The sequence below is a fragment of the Quercus robur genome, chromosome 7 (assembly GCF_932294415.1).
Source record: "Quercus robur chromosome 7, dhQueRobu3.1, whole genome shotgun sequence".
In the NCBI taxonomy this organism is placed as follows: Eukaryota; Viridiplantae; Streptophyta; class Magnoliopsida; order Fagales; family Fagaceae; genus Quercus; species Quercus robur.
This window is the reverse complement of record NC_065540.1, coordinates 3,001,473-3,016,436: the sequence shown is the minus strand read 5'-3', so window position 1 is coordinate 3,016,436 and position 14,964 is coordinate 3,001,473. Positions and strand designations below refer to the sequence as shown.

Below are 14,964 nucleotides of genomic sequence, written 5' to 3'. Positions count from 1 at the left end.
TAAATTTCACAACTTTAGTCACAATTGTCTATATAGTAGACTGATAAAGAAAAAACAGTAAATTTATATAAAAGTATCGTGCTATCAATTACAGTCTAGTCTACCATGTAAGATAATTATACATGGTAAAAGTGATACAGTTAAAAGTGTTACTAGATTTACTTGACGTCTTGACCCACACCCATACCCACACATAGCTCTAGAGTGAATCCACGCACCATGAAGGAAAGTGGGACAGGGTTTTTACTTTTTGGTTTTTACACAAAAGTTCTAAAACCCTATTTTGTTGATCAAAGAGTCAAAAGGTTGGGAAGAAGAGACGGTTAGTTGGCCGTACAATTAGGCTTGTAGCTCTTTTAGCCTCAAACAACCAATCACATTCTTCGAGACAAATAAGAATTTACTATGCAACAAGTTTTTGAAAAAACAATAATAAGTAGTATAATATTACATAAACAATAAATATGGCAAAACTGAACAGAGTTGGATCTTAGTTGGATTTTTTCCAAGTCCTCATCTTTTCTTCTGCAACTTTTCTTTGTGTCAAACTTGTAAATGTCTTCATTCTTCACACAAGTATTAAAAGTCCATATCTCTCTCTCTTTAAAGGGTACTGTTCAAAAACTTCAGGAACTTGAAATACCATTGAGAGTTTGAGACCCTCTTTTTTTATTTTTAAGATTTTCTTTTTTTAGCACAAAAAAGACAACTCCAACATATCCAGTGGTCCTTACTTTTTACCTACCAAAAAAAAAATATTATAGTGAGCTTTATGATGTACTGGTTAACGTTTCTCTCTCTCTCTCTTGAGGTCAAGTTCTTGTATATATGTCACGTATTATTTTGTAATTTCTAATTTTTTTTTTTTCATTTTCTTACAAATTTCTTCACTCTGTAATACAGGTTGAGTTCAATGTTATAAAGTGAGTTAGTTCTTGGGATTTCAAGAACCCAACCAACTTCTTAGTTTCTTAGTTATTGCCATTCTGGTTAGTACTCACTTCCTTTTCTATTTATGTTGAATTTTTTCTAACCAAATATTTTTGGATTTTGATTTATGATTTTTGTGTACCTGCTTTAGTTATTATAGGTTTCTCTGGTTTCTGAGTCATTTTTTTTTTTTTTTTTTTTCATTATTAGTAAAACTCTTGAAGTCCCATATTATCCTGCATTTTTGGGAAAAGTTTAATTGTTGCTGTGCTAGCAGAAGGCTTAAGTGAGTTGGGTCAAAACGTTTTCTATCTATTGTTTTGAAATATGCTGGTTTGCTTTCTATTCGTGCAATTATACTTATTATTGTTGTAGTATTCTTATAAGTTTTTCTTGCATAAAAATTAGTTTTTTATTTTTATTTTTATTTTTAAAAATCTTTAAAAGATGAAAGAGTCGAGGTTGGAAGTTGGCTACTTTCATATTGGTGTTTAAGAAAATCCCTGTAATGGAAATATTTTATGGTATTTCTTGGCTCTGCAATGAGTCACAACTAGATTCTTGGTTTTGTGATTTTTGAAGAGGGAAAAATCTGGATTGTTGCAATGGTTTAGAGTCCTCCGGTGCTGGCTGAGTTCCACTAGAAAAAGCTAATAGGGTTGATAATCTATTGTGGGATTGATGACAGGGTTCATGTTCATGAAAATGGAACAAGAATATATGAGAGCATCCACAACAGAGGAGCTGAGCTTTCTAATGATTGAAAAAGTGTTTAGAGGATTGCAGACTTGTGGTTGCAATGAAAACCAAGAAATTCAGTGAGTTAGAGGCAAATAAGCACAATTACGCTTGCTCACAAATGAAATGCTGGATAACAAAATCCACCAAGGGATGTCTATCCGATAGTGTTCAGTATTTTGATAGAGAGTATCAGTAGATGGTGTAATGTTATAGTGCTTCCAAAGTTTGCAGGAGAATTATTCTGAGTTATAAAAGGAGACACAGATTCAATTATTCTTCTAAGGCTGGATGATAGTTGAAGCTTGAGAGTGACTTCTCAGTTGTGCAAATGAGTATTTGGGGAAACTCAATTGGCTTCTTTCTGATTCAATTCAATCATTCTGTGTTTGTTCTTTTCTTCTTTTGAGAATGGCATGGAATTGTCTTAATGTCACATAATTGTTTGTTTGATAGCATATAACCTGGTTTGCAATAATTTATAGGCAACTAGATTCCAAAAGATGCTTCTCATCTTGTCGAGCAACTTTGATAAAAGAGAGTTTGATCCAGTTCTGGCATTTGATTAGGACCTCAGGACTGAAAAGATTAATACCTTGTTGGGAAGGATTCCTTGCTTGCTTAATTATAAAGAACATGACTTACTTTGTATTGGGAAAGTACTGACTTCCTTTTGTAATAGTAAAGAAAACCTGAGAGCAGGATTTTTTTTTGGGTCAAGTTCCTAGATCTATGTTTCCATAGTGCCAAATGCAGCTTCAGCTCAGTTTATATTAATTGACGATTAATGAAATTTGAGGCATATGTTTGGTGGTATGCTGTGTTCTACTAGTGCATACTATTCGAATTAAACAAGGGGTGATTTCCAGCGTGCATTTTGGAAATGACTTCTGGAGATGTTTTGTTGTTATTTATTAAGGATTATCACAAACTTTTCTTTAGTTTCTATTTAATTTATAGGTTCACTAGGAACGTAGTAACAATGATGGTTTCTTATACCTGTATTCTGGGTCTACTAATTTTCTTTTTATTTGTACTCTTTAGCACTTTAAATTGAATAGGCATTTACTTATTGGGGTCTAGAAGATAAGGCCCTTGCATCACACAATGATTTGGTGAACGTTGAGAAAAAAAATAAGTTTGCTTCTTGATTTAAAGACATGCTTAAAGTTGATCCTATTACCTTCTTCTATCTATTTTTATTTTATTTTATTTAAAAACATTCATCTTAAAAGATTTTATTAGCATAAAGCCTCTTCTGGAGCTAGCTAGCTGCTTGGAGTGGTTCAACACTTCCTCTCAAATGTCTTCAATGCCTTCCGATCTTCCTATGATCCTATCCTATAATTTTGTTGACTTCAATTATGGAAAGGTTGGACTGAGTGGTGATGAATATAATTGTAGAGGTGAATTATAACTTCAGTTTCTCATATGTCTTGGCTCTGTTGCATCAGCATGGGGTTATAAGTCAGGTTTGCAATCAATATTTATCATAGATACCAAGTTATTTGTGCAGCTGCATGTAACATAATTGTGTTCTTTTATGTGATGATAAATGCCTTTGCTGTTCTTCCTTCACACCATTTTACTCTTCTATTAGAGTTGCAATCAATGTTTATCATAGATACCAAGTTATTTGTGCAGCTGCATGTGACATAATCATGTTCTTTTATGTGATGATAAATGCCTTTGCTGTTCTTCCTTCTCATCATTTTACTATACTATTAGAGTAGAGTAGAGCTGTCCAGAAATTGCAGCCAATTTCCGGCCAGCTCTACTCTACTCTCATCTACTCCCCCTCTAACCAATCTGGCCATTAATTCAAAAACAATTACTAATTCACTAGTAGTTTATCTAATAATCCTAGTATTATGCAGGTTTGAGGAAGAAGAATTTGAGCTTTGCCCAGCTGTAACCAACATTGACAAAAGTAACTTCGCAAGCATATTTTAGTTGTCCTTGTATTTGAAGATTGCTTCCCAACAACTCTATAGCTTTGCTATCTCTAATAGAGGAATATCTAGTATTCCAGGCAAATGATAATTGGAGTTCAAGATTTTTAGTTAGTTCATACGGGCATATTGTGCTCCATGAAAACATAATTAGAACAGCATTTAATTATTGGAGATGGATACCAAAGAAGCAGAGAGAATAGTCATAGCTAAACCAGTTGCTTCAAGGCCTACTTGTTCCACTTTCAGATCTTTCTCAGAACTTCTCGCAGGTGCCATTAATGCCTCACCCTCTAATGTATGTTCAGAAACTGCAGTTGCTGCCATTAGACCAAAGACAGTGAGGTTTAAGCCAATGGTGAATCATGTTCCAGCTGGGTTGGTTTCGTCCCAGGTGACCTTCTAGCTCTTCTAAATATCCTTCTTCATTTGATTCTTCTTGTCTAATGATCTTTATGTGGCTGATAATTTCAGGCTGAGATCTCTGGAACAGCTGTTTGTAATTCATCTGATAAGGTTTTGAAACTTGATAGCAAATCAACTGTGGTATACAAACCTTTGGCAAAGCTTGCATCAAAGAGAACTGTGTCTCTTTTGGCAAATATGGTCAGTTGCTAAAATCTATGAGCATACCTCTTTCATTTCTGGTATATATGGCATCATAATGGCAGTTCATGTTGTTTTGTTGTTATTTACTTTTTTGTTCTATCATCCTAACCTGTGCAATACATATACAGCAGACATAAAATTGAACTTGGATAATTGTATACTTTCAAAGTTTAAGATTTTATTTTTTATTTTTTTTTGGGACCAGGGAAACTTCAACACTAGTCTTCAACAACCCCAACCATCAGTTGATGCCTCTGTCCAACATCCAAACCAAGGAAAACACAATTTCAGACCCCAACTTAGCACAAATCTTCATCAGAACAATCCATCATATGTTGAAACAAATCGGACAGTAGGGCCCTCAAAGATAGCATCACAGAACCTGGAGGAGGATGCAAAAGCTTTGCCACCCACGGCTAATGGTGATCGACCTTCTTATGATGGATATAATTGGAGGAAATATGGTCAAAAGCAAGTCAAAGGAAGTGAGTACCCAAGAAGTTATTATAAGTGCACACACCCAAATTGTCCTGTGAAGAAGAAGGTTGAGAGATCGTTGGACGGTCAGATTGCAGAGATTGTCTACAAGGGTGAGCACAGCCATTCAAAGCCTCAGCCTCCCAAGCGCAACTCATCAGGGACACAAGCACTTGCAATTGTATCAGATGGGGCTGGTCAAGATACCAACACTCCATTGTGGGCTAATCACAAAAATGAAGGGAATGAAAGTTCTGAAGGTAGAGTAGAAAATCAGAATGAAATAGGATTATCTGCACCTTCGACTTATCCAGGCAAAGCTATAGTGCCTTGTGATCCTGTTTCAACTGGAGCAATTAATGCTGGTGGTGGAACTCCTGATAATTCCTGCGGTCTTAGTGGAGAATGTGAAGAAGGGAGCAGAGCAATTGAGCCAGAGGATGATGAACCCAGAAGCAAAAGAAGGTATGATTAGGTGAACATTAATAGCAGCCTAAAATGAAACCAATAACAGGTATATGAAAGTAGTGACCCTATCTGAGCTGGCTGTGTACGACTCAAGTATTGGTGTTAGAGCTTGATATACATTGTTGACCCACTTTGTGACACCTTAAACTTTTGGGACTGATGGTTTTCTAATAAATGCTAAAGAATTTTAATTTAGGGATAAGTTCCAAAAATTTCAGCCTTTTGTTATAATCAAAAGCTCACTACTTATCAAAGAAATAATATAAGTTTATCTTATGTCAAATTTATGCTTGCCTTTTTTCTTTCTTCCTATGTATTTTCCCCTACTGTCCTTGCACAATCAGTGAGCTCTCTTATTTTCAGCGCACATCATTAACATTTTCCTCTTTCCAGTTGAATGCAACAGTTTTTGCTGAACTGTGCTCTCTGCTTCAGGAAAAGTGAGAATCAATCCAATGAAGCTGGCATACCAGGGGAAGGTGTACAAGAACCCCGCATTGTGGTGCAAAACTCCACAGATACCGAAATTACGACTGATGGCTTTCGCTGGAGGAAATATGGACAGAAAGTTGTCAAGGGAAATCCATATCCCAGGTTAAGATTCTATTACTTTTTGGATATGATATAATCTTTTCCTTTTCAGATCCAAGGTCTAATGTGGCATTTTAAGATTCAGAAACTAGGAACAAAAATTTGTGGTCCTTTCAACAATGCTTTATTTTGTCCATGTAACTGTCATCATTAGGCACACCTCCCACCCTCTGTAAATGAAAATTTTGAGATATCATGATGTTCACTATTAAACATAGGTTCTGTGAAAAAGTGAGCTTTGAAATTAAGCTCCAACATCATGCCTGTGGCAAGTATGTTCTGACTAGAGTTTGTATTGCATATATCATCTTGTGGCATAGGTTATAGTATTGGACGATACACGATACATATCGGATATGTATTGTATCAAACCAATAATATATTGTATGCTCATGAATCATACAATACAGAGCTGCATATCATAGGAATTGGATGTATTAGATGACATATAGACTTCAAACATGTAGATTAAGATTGGGTTTTTGCTAATATTTCAGTTTTGACTCAAGTCCAACAAGTTTTTGGACTTGTTTTTAACACAAATATATTGGGCTACACTGTTGAGTCCAATAAAATAACATGTCCATGAGTTTCTCTCTCTTTCACTTTTTACAAAAATTAGACAACACACTTGAATTTGGTTATTATGTATATTTGATTTATTTAGTTAGTTTTGTTAAATATTATTAGATAAGTGATGATTATATTAGTTATTAGTTAAACTAGTTGCAGACCCATGTGATGCGTGGGAATATGAATATTATGTAATGATTTATAATATATAAAAAGTAACTATTATTTCAAGTATTGTATATTTTTAAAAAAAGATTTCTACAAGTATTTTATTTTTACTTTTTTTATCTTTTTATCTTTACAAATATATCATTTTATTATTATCATTATCATTATTATTATTATTATTATTTATGTTTGATTAATATTGTTTTAAGGTGAATCATATTCTTCTAACTTCTATTGTAGTGTATTATATTTGCTTAATATACACCTAATTTTTATAAGTTTCAAATTTATTATTCAAATTTCTCATTTCTTAAGGAATAAGGAAATTATCATAATAAAGGAATAAATAATAAGCTTTATAATGATTTATAATAATAGGCTTTATAATAATTGGTAGGCATATTCAAATTCCTATTTTCAAAAAAACTAAGTATTAACCCAAATTAAAATTCAACTAAAGCTATAAAAGAGAAAGAGGAGATTTTATGATGGGATATTAAAAAAAAAAAAAAAAAACACAATATCAAAACACATATTAAAAAAAAAAAAAAAACTATCAACCTTAATTAGAGTTATAAGAAAGAACAAAAATTCACCGAAAGAAAGTAAAGAGAGAGAAGAGAGAGAGTACTCACAGTTTTGTGTGGAAAAAATATGGATTGAATGGGAAAACGATATCAAATTTATACAAAATAAAATGGATAGAAGAAGAGTCAAAATATAAAAAGGAAGAAGTATAATGGTAAAGTAGTGGGGAGATAAAGAGGTAAAAAGGAAAGGGAAATGTTGGAAGAAGTGTAACAGTAGGTGTGTGAACTAATAGGGAGAAGAAGAGTTTTTTTTTTTTTTTTTTGAAAATAGGTTTGAGAAAAGTTTAAATAGAGAAAAGAAAATATAAAAAATAAATTAATGACATGACTGCTGATGTGGCTTAACAGAAGCATAGTAACAATAAATGCTACACTTCAGCTTTTAATAATATATAGATATGTTGTTTTTTTTTTTAGAGAGTTTTAACCTATGGCGTCCGCTCCTGATGATAGTTCTTTATCATCAGATTAAGATACCAATTAGTTTTTGGTGTAGGCGGAGATTGAACCCCAAATCTCTTATGCAATCATCAAAGACTTTGCCAGTTAAGCTAACTGGAACCCACAATATGTTGTTGTTAAATGTGTTCCAAGTTTCTAATAAACTAGTAGTGGACTTACGGAATGCATGAAAATATATAATTATTTAATGTGATATAATTTATAATTTATTCTCTAAAATTTGTTGAATATAGTATATCAAGATTAGCCCTTTTAGGAAGTAGATTCACTTAAACAAAAAGTGATTAAAAAGAAAGGAAGAGGCTTGTGTCCTGTGGCCAGTTCCACTGGACATGCTACGATACAGACACGTGTCCAACCCAAGCCCAACCCAAAAAAATATTAAATAGTTAGCCAAAGCCATAAGTGGGAGAGATAGGACTTATGATGGGGATTTAAGAAACACAATATCAAAACAACAAAATGCATCATCCCAATGTATAGCTTTTTTTTTTGATGGGGTCCCAGTGTATATCTTTAAAAAAATACAAAAAACTCAGCAACTCAAAGCAAAGCTCCAAGAAAGAATAAAAACCCACCAAATGAGAGAGAGAGAGATCACTTAAAGTAGGCAAGAATATGGACTGAATAAGAGATGGGAAGGGTTGGAAACAGTTGGCTGATGTGGTACAATGAGAGGTTTGCAAAATTAATAGCTAATCATCTACTTCATATTATTATATATTGTTTTGTTTATGCATAGCTATAACTTTTTTATAAATTTTATTAAGTGTGCATCTTACAATATATGATTTAAAAAAAAAAAAAAAAAAACTCTTCTATAGGATTCATGTTTTGACAACCATGCCACTATATTTCTTTCAATAGAATAGTCCCTTTAAACATCATTTAATCTGTCTTGCAGAAGTTATTATAGATGTACTAGTCTCAAGTGCAATGTGCGCAAACATGTGGAAAGAGCATCAGATGATCCAAGAGCTTTTATCACCACATATGAGGGAAAACATAACCATGAAATGCCAGTCAAGAACACAAATCCAGTGGCCTCCGAAACGGATTCACTGCCCCCTAAAAGTAAAGACAAGCGATGATGAATTGACACCATGGATTGAAAACTTCATCAATCCATCTTTTGATCAGTCAGATAATGTCTGATAGAGTTCAGAGTTCAAGGGCAACAGAAGCCAAACGGCTAAAGCAATCTGCAATGGTAGATCATTTTTCCTGTGAATCTCATAAGTTCTTGATGAAGACAGCTTCTTCTTCTTCTTCTTCTTCTTCTTTTTTTTTTTGGTCTTCTCCTTTTTGTGGGTAAGTAAAAGTTTTAGTCGGTGACATAAGTTGACACTAAACCTTTTTTTCCTTTGGGATGAGTTACCATTTCACCTTTGTCTGACTCAGTTAAGCTTCTTAGTAATTCTTTATCTTTTAATTGTTTCCCACTCCATATAATAATAAGTAGACTTGTATATCCTGTGATCTGTATATGCACTTCAGTTTCTTTTAATGTTCTAGAGTTCTTAATTGTTACAACCTCCATAATTTTTGGTACTACACAGAAACCATTTGTACGTTTTTGCTGATATAGACCCTATGTGCTTATTACACGTGAACGTGTTTAACCTCGAATTTTCTGAGACATCTGCTAGTTTTCATTATTTGAATGTAATGCCAGTTTTCATCTGCTAGTTTTCATTATTTGAGGGAAAACATAACCATGAAATGCCAGTCAAGAACACAAATCCAGTGGCCTCCGAAACGGATTCACTGCCCCCTAAAAGTAAAGACAAGCGATGATGAATTGACACCATGGATTGAAAACTTCATCAATCCATCTTTTGATCAGTCAGATAATGTCTGATAGAGTTCAGAGTTCAAGGGCAACAGAAGCCAAACGGCTAAAGCAATCTGCAATGGTAGATCATTTTTCCTGTGAATCTCATAAGTTCTTGATGAAGACAGCTTCTTCTTCTTCTTCTTCTTCTTCTTTTTTTTTTTTTGGTCTTCTCCTTTTTGTGGGTAAGTAAAAGTTTTAGTCGGTGACATAAGTTGACACTAAACCTTTTTTTCCTTTGGGATGAGTTACCATTTCACCTTTATCTGACTCAGTTAAGCTTCTTAGTAATTCTTTATCTTTTAATTGTTTCCCACTCCATATAATAATAAGTAGACTTGTATATCCTGTGATCTGTATATGCACTTCAGTTTCTTTTAATGTTCTAGAGTTCTTAATTGTTACAACCTCCATAATTTTTGGTACTACACAGAAACCATTTGTACGTTTTTGCTGATATAGACCCTATGTGCTTATTACACGTGAACGTGTTTAACCTCGAATTTTCTGAGACATCTGCTAGTTTTCATTATTTGAATGTATATCAGCATATAGTAATTATTATAATCATCTAGTTTGTACAAAGCTAGACTTATTCCATCTCTCCTTTTGCTTTCAAATGTGGGAAAACTAATTTTACTCTTTCTGCTCGGAAAAACAAGCCCAAATCTTTGGTACACAATCAAAAGATTTAATCAGTATAGCTTATCTGACAATTTCCTTAGCTAAAAGGCTGTGCATACGTGCATTTTCTGCATGGATTCATTTGAATGCACGTGATCCTAGGTGAGCTGACCTGTAGTAAACAAGTAGAGTATACTAGGGCCCTTGAGAGAACTGTCATAGGAAATATCTTGTAAACAATAAAACAAGTTCGTATCATGAGGTGAAACATTAAACTTGTTAGAATCTAGAAAGAGTAATCATAATGAAATAGGCGCAATAGAGTTTCAAAGCCTATACCTATTGAAAAAAAATATCCAAGGATATTGTGCCTCTCTCCTGTTATCTAATCACAACCTTATCTTGTATAACCTGGTACTTCCAAGATTCTATTTATATTAAGAATGGTTCTGAGATTATTGCAAACTGGAATGAATGAGTCTATGAATTTGATTAAAGCTGCGTGGTCTTTACGCCCATGTATGTACTGTATCATTACATGTGATCACGTATAAATAAAGTTAGATAGTCTCACTGTTTCAGAACAAAAATAAAATCTTCAGACTTAAATTTGGGTCCGGGTTTTATATGATGGAAATATATTTATAAAAAACTGAAAAAAGGTAATAGCACCGCCCACACGGTTTGACAAATGTGTTGTTTATAATGATTGCCATTCTGCCAAAATTTGAAAATGGGGAACATGAACCCCATTTGTCATGAATCATGATATCAGGGATATAGAAATTTTTGAATGAAACAGGTGGAGAAAGTGAGAAACCATCTTGGCGGGTCCAATTAGAGCTAGCCGTTTTGTCACCAAACTGTTTAATGGAAACTATATTCTAATTGATTGCAAAACACCTCTATACTGTACTATAGTCTGAGTCTCTTATATCTATATAATTTTGCTTCTTCTTCTTCTATCTGCCTCTTGATTGTATTATGATTATTAGTATAATAATGTGTTCTATCCCCATACGCATAAGTCATAACTACTTCGTATATATTCCTCTATTATGATATTAACACTACTTAGCTGTAAGAGATTTTGTCACAGATTTGAGATTACAACTAATCTCATTATTTTAAATGCTCATTTCATAGAAAAGCGCATTATTTTTTTTAATTATAATTTGATAGTTAAAAAAGATGGATTTTTAAATCTTAAATGCCTTAATTGAAAACTCCCAAAAGTTTCAAATAAACTAAAAAGCTTTTGACGCATAATCATTACAATTTACAAAGACCATTTTTTTTTTCTTTTTTCAATTAATGTGAAAGAAAGTCATCCACCTTATGAGTAAGGCTAAAGATACAAACTATTTTACAAAAAAATTTACAACTTGCTGATGTGGTGAGTGATTATTGGTAAATAAAAAAGTGATGTTAATGATTGGTCTAAATGAAAACTAGTAAGAAGTTGGTCACAACATCAGTTTGTAAAACTATTGTAAAATAATTTGTGTGTGTAGTATTTATTACTCTCCACCTAACATGTTGAATCTCTTACTAAAAGGTAAATGAGATAAGTTACATTCTACTAGGGGTGACTAAGAATTTTTTTCAGGGTGGTCATAAAGAAACTTAAATTAAACAAAATCTAATAAAAAGATAAATTCATATATTGACAATAACAAAAAATAAAAGCAAACATGAAATCTTACAATTTTCTTCTACGAATTTTTTATTTATTTTGATATCATTGCATGATAATCTTATTATCAATACTGTAAGTTACATCTTTTTCAAAATTTTAGTTAAATAAAATTTTTCTTGGATTTTTCTTTTTGTTTGTATGGACTCAATATATTGTTAAGAGGAACAAAGTTTGAGGACAAAATTTGACTACAAACTTAGTTGTAGCTTAAGACTACAACTTTCACTAAACAAATTAACATGGCTACATATTTTGAAAATCTAACCATTGAATTGTAAGTTCTTTATGTTCTTAAAACGCAAGTCAAATTTCATGTCAATCAGATGTTATTTACTATTTGATCCATAAACTTATTTTTTGAGTTTAATTTTAGACTACAAAAACTCGAAATTTAAATATTTGATTGATGACATAAGCTATTGATCTTTGATATTCTTGAAGTTTTGCAAGCATGGAGGATATAAGAAAAAAAATGTAATCTAATTGTGGATTTGTCAAAATTCGTATCCATTAAAAAAAATATTGAGTGGAGTTATAGCCTTAGTCTACAACCAAGTTAATTTGTTGCTAAATTTTATCCAAAGTTTAATTATATTGAGTTTAAAAAAAAAATTAGGGTGGTCACATTTTTTTAAGGGTAAAAAAAATCATAAATTTTTAAATTTTATATATAATAATGTTTTTTTTTTTCCAGGTTAGGGTGGTCCTGTGGCCACCCTGGCTCTAACATGGAGTCGCCAGTGCATTCTACACACTCTAAATTTGAGACCAAATAAGTAAAATAAGGTACCTTATATTTTTTAAAGGAGATTTTAAATTAAACTCTATATTTTTATAAAATGTTTTTGTAGGGACATATTTTTCAGGCCAAGCCTAGGATGCATGGATCCTTAGACCAGGGAGCCCGATACAATGAATTTTGTAGAGAGTGGGCCAAAGAGCTGGGTTTTAATGTATGAACAATGACCAACACAGTATCTCTCATGGGCCGAGTTTAATAGAGAAGATTTGGTCATCGGCAAGATCCGAGGAGCTTTTTCTGGTGTCTCCTCTTTGTTGGCCTCCCCTTCTTGTTCCTCTTTACTCTTCTTTTATAGTCGGTTTTCTCCTCCTGACTGGGGTCCCCAGGGTAGGTACTTGTCCAATCCGCCTTTACCTCCAGTTATTGGGAATGGTTGTAAGGACAGAGAAGTATGGTTGTGTCAGGCACAAGGCACTGAGTACAATAAAGGTTGCCTTCCCTTGTACGCATTCGTTCTATCTGTCGTCTTTCTCCACTTTCGTGATTTCCCTGCCCTGTGGAACGGTCTGGAGTTTTGCCATTGATGGTCTGTTACCTCTTTTGCCCTCGGCTTTATCCATCCGAGGAGGATTTTTCCGTGGCCGAGGAGGGGTTTTTTCATGGACTAAGCCCCTGGCCCAGTATAGATATTCAAGCGGGCCTATTAGTCTTTTTCCCCCCCCACAATTTTAATTCAAACCAAAAATTTAGTATGTTTGAAATAAGGGATAATTACAGTAAACCCACCTGAGGTTTGGCCCGTTTACACGTTACCTACCCGTGGTTCAAAACTTATAACTTTGCCCACCTGAAGTTAGTTCTGTTAACCTTCCGTAACCCACCTCTCCATTTGCCGTTAGAAAAACAACCTTTTATTAAAAATAGAACATAACACGGATCAAACACGAACCATCAAATCTTTTCCTCACAAACACAAGAACACAACATTTGTAAATATAGTTCAAAATTTTCAGTTACACACATCCAAAACCAATTAAATCCTCTAAATCCATACCAAAATCCCTCACATTTTTCAAACCCAAACTGTAATAAAAAAAGTTTTAGAACCCAATCATAGATTAAACAGAAAATAGAAACAAACCAAAGAGAGAAAAACAGCACCATTGTTCATCTCTCCTCTAAAAACAAAAAATAACAGAGAAAACTCAAACAAACAATATCAAAGAGGGGGTTTTGTAGCTTGGGTTCAAGAACACACTTACTCTTGGTATGAACAGTCTTGAGCCAATCAATCCGAATAAAATTTTCATATTCGCACAAATCTTAAAAAATATTTACAAAAATCCTACACTTGAAAGTGTTGTACTCTAATTTCACAAAAATCCTTTCAGTCATTCACAAAAATCATACACAACTTCGTTCTCTCTCAAATCTCAAACCAAAACCAAAGCAAACCCCTCTTCAAAACCCAGACCCACTACACCCACAGCAAAGAAAATAAGATAGCAGAGAGAGAGAGGCGGATCGAAGTCACAGTCGCTGGAGATGGAACTGTTTGAGCCGATGCAGTCGCTGGAGATGCAGTCGCTGGAGATGAAGTGAACCAAGACACCCATGACCTCTTCGAAGTCACTCTCGAGTCCAACCATATCTAGACCCTCGTCACCCATACTCCCCAAATGGTTGACTCCTGGCTCTCCGACATCTACCGCATCCACCGCCGCCATCTCCACCGCCTCATCGTCGGCCTCGACGTCGAGTGGCGACCCAGTTTCAACCACAACATCGAAAACCCAGTTGCCACTCTCCAACTTTGCGTGGGTCGACGCTGCCTCATCTTCCAACTCATCTACGCCACTCACTTCCCCAACTCGCTCATCGAGTTTCTTAGCGACGAGGATTTCACTTTTGTTAGAGTTGGGGTTGAGAGTGATGTGGAGAAACTGCTGGATGATTATGATTTGAAAGTTGGGAATGTGGTTGACCTTTGTGGACTCACTGTGGACTGGTTGGGGAACAGGAATTTGAAGAACGCTGGGTTGAACGGTTTGGCTCGAGCTGTGCTGGGACTCAAGGTACATAAGCCGAGGCATGTAACTTTGAGTAGCTGGAGGTCCACGGAGGTTGAGAGATGAGAGAGAGAGAGATGACACGGTTGTTGTTGCATAGAGACACAAAACACCATATTCCAAGCTCTTTAGAAAAAATTCAAACCCTAACTCTTTGATTCATGTTATGTTGTGTTTTGGTTGTAAAAGTTGTTTTCTAACGGAAAAGCCAAAGGTGGGTAACAGATGGGTAACAAATTGAAGTTCAGGTGGGCAAAGTGATAAGTTTTGAACCACGGGTAGGTAACGTGTAAACGGGCCAAACCTCAGGTGGGTTTACTGTAATTATCCCTTGAAATAACCATTAATGCAAAATATTTAAATAAAATGCCATTTTATGACATAAATTGAAGTAATGCTCATTTATAATAGAGGTGTAAATCCTATAAAGAAAAAAAG

The 14,964-nt window shown here is 34.2% G+C and overlaps 1 protein-coding gene across 3 annotated transcripts; it reads left to right on the top strand.

The window, feature by feature from the left end:
- The first annotated feature begins 483 nt into the window (after positions 1-483).
- On the top strand, positions 484-9,737 carry LOC126691745 (WRKY transcription factor 44). Of its 3 annotated transcripts, none has more exons than XM_050386850.1 (7): positions 484-811; positions 904-989; positions 3,546-4,014; positions 4,095-4,226; positions 4,435-5,171; positions 5,610-5,768; positions 8,463-9,737. In XM_050386850.1, exons 3-7 carry the CDS (start codon positions 3,796-3,798, stop codon positions 8,647-8,649), a joined length of 1,434 nt encoding a protein of 477 aa, XP_050242807.1. In that variant the 5' UTR covers positions 484-811; positions 904-989; positions 3,546-3,795; the 3' UTR covers positions 8,650-9,737. The 3 variants fall into 3 exon arrangements, with proteins under 3 accessions (XP_050242807.1, XP_050242808.1, XP_050242809.1); XM_050386851.1 differs by having other exon boundaries at positions 485-610; XM_050386852.1 differs by lacking the exons at positions 484-811; positions 904-989 and adding an exon at positions 2,949-3,140.
- The last annotated feature ends 5,227 nt before the right edge of the window (positions 9,738-14,964 follow it).

Excerpts from the sequence above, each read along its gene's own strand:
- LOC126691745 (XM_050386850.1), top strand. The coding sequence starts at position 3,796 with ATGGATACCAAAGAAGCAGAGAGAATAGTCATAGCTAAACCAGTTGCT. Across the intron at positions 5,172-5,609 it reads GAACCCAGAAGCAAAAGAAG|GAAAAGTGAGAATCAATCCA; the intron begins GTATGATTAGGT and ends TCTCTGCTTCAG. Across the intron at positions 5,769-8,462 it reads AAGGGAAATCCATATCCCAG|AAGTTATTATAGATGTACTA; the intron begins GTTAAGATTCTA and ends TCTGTCTTGCAG.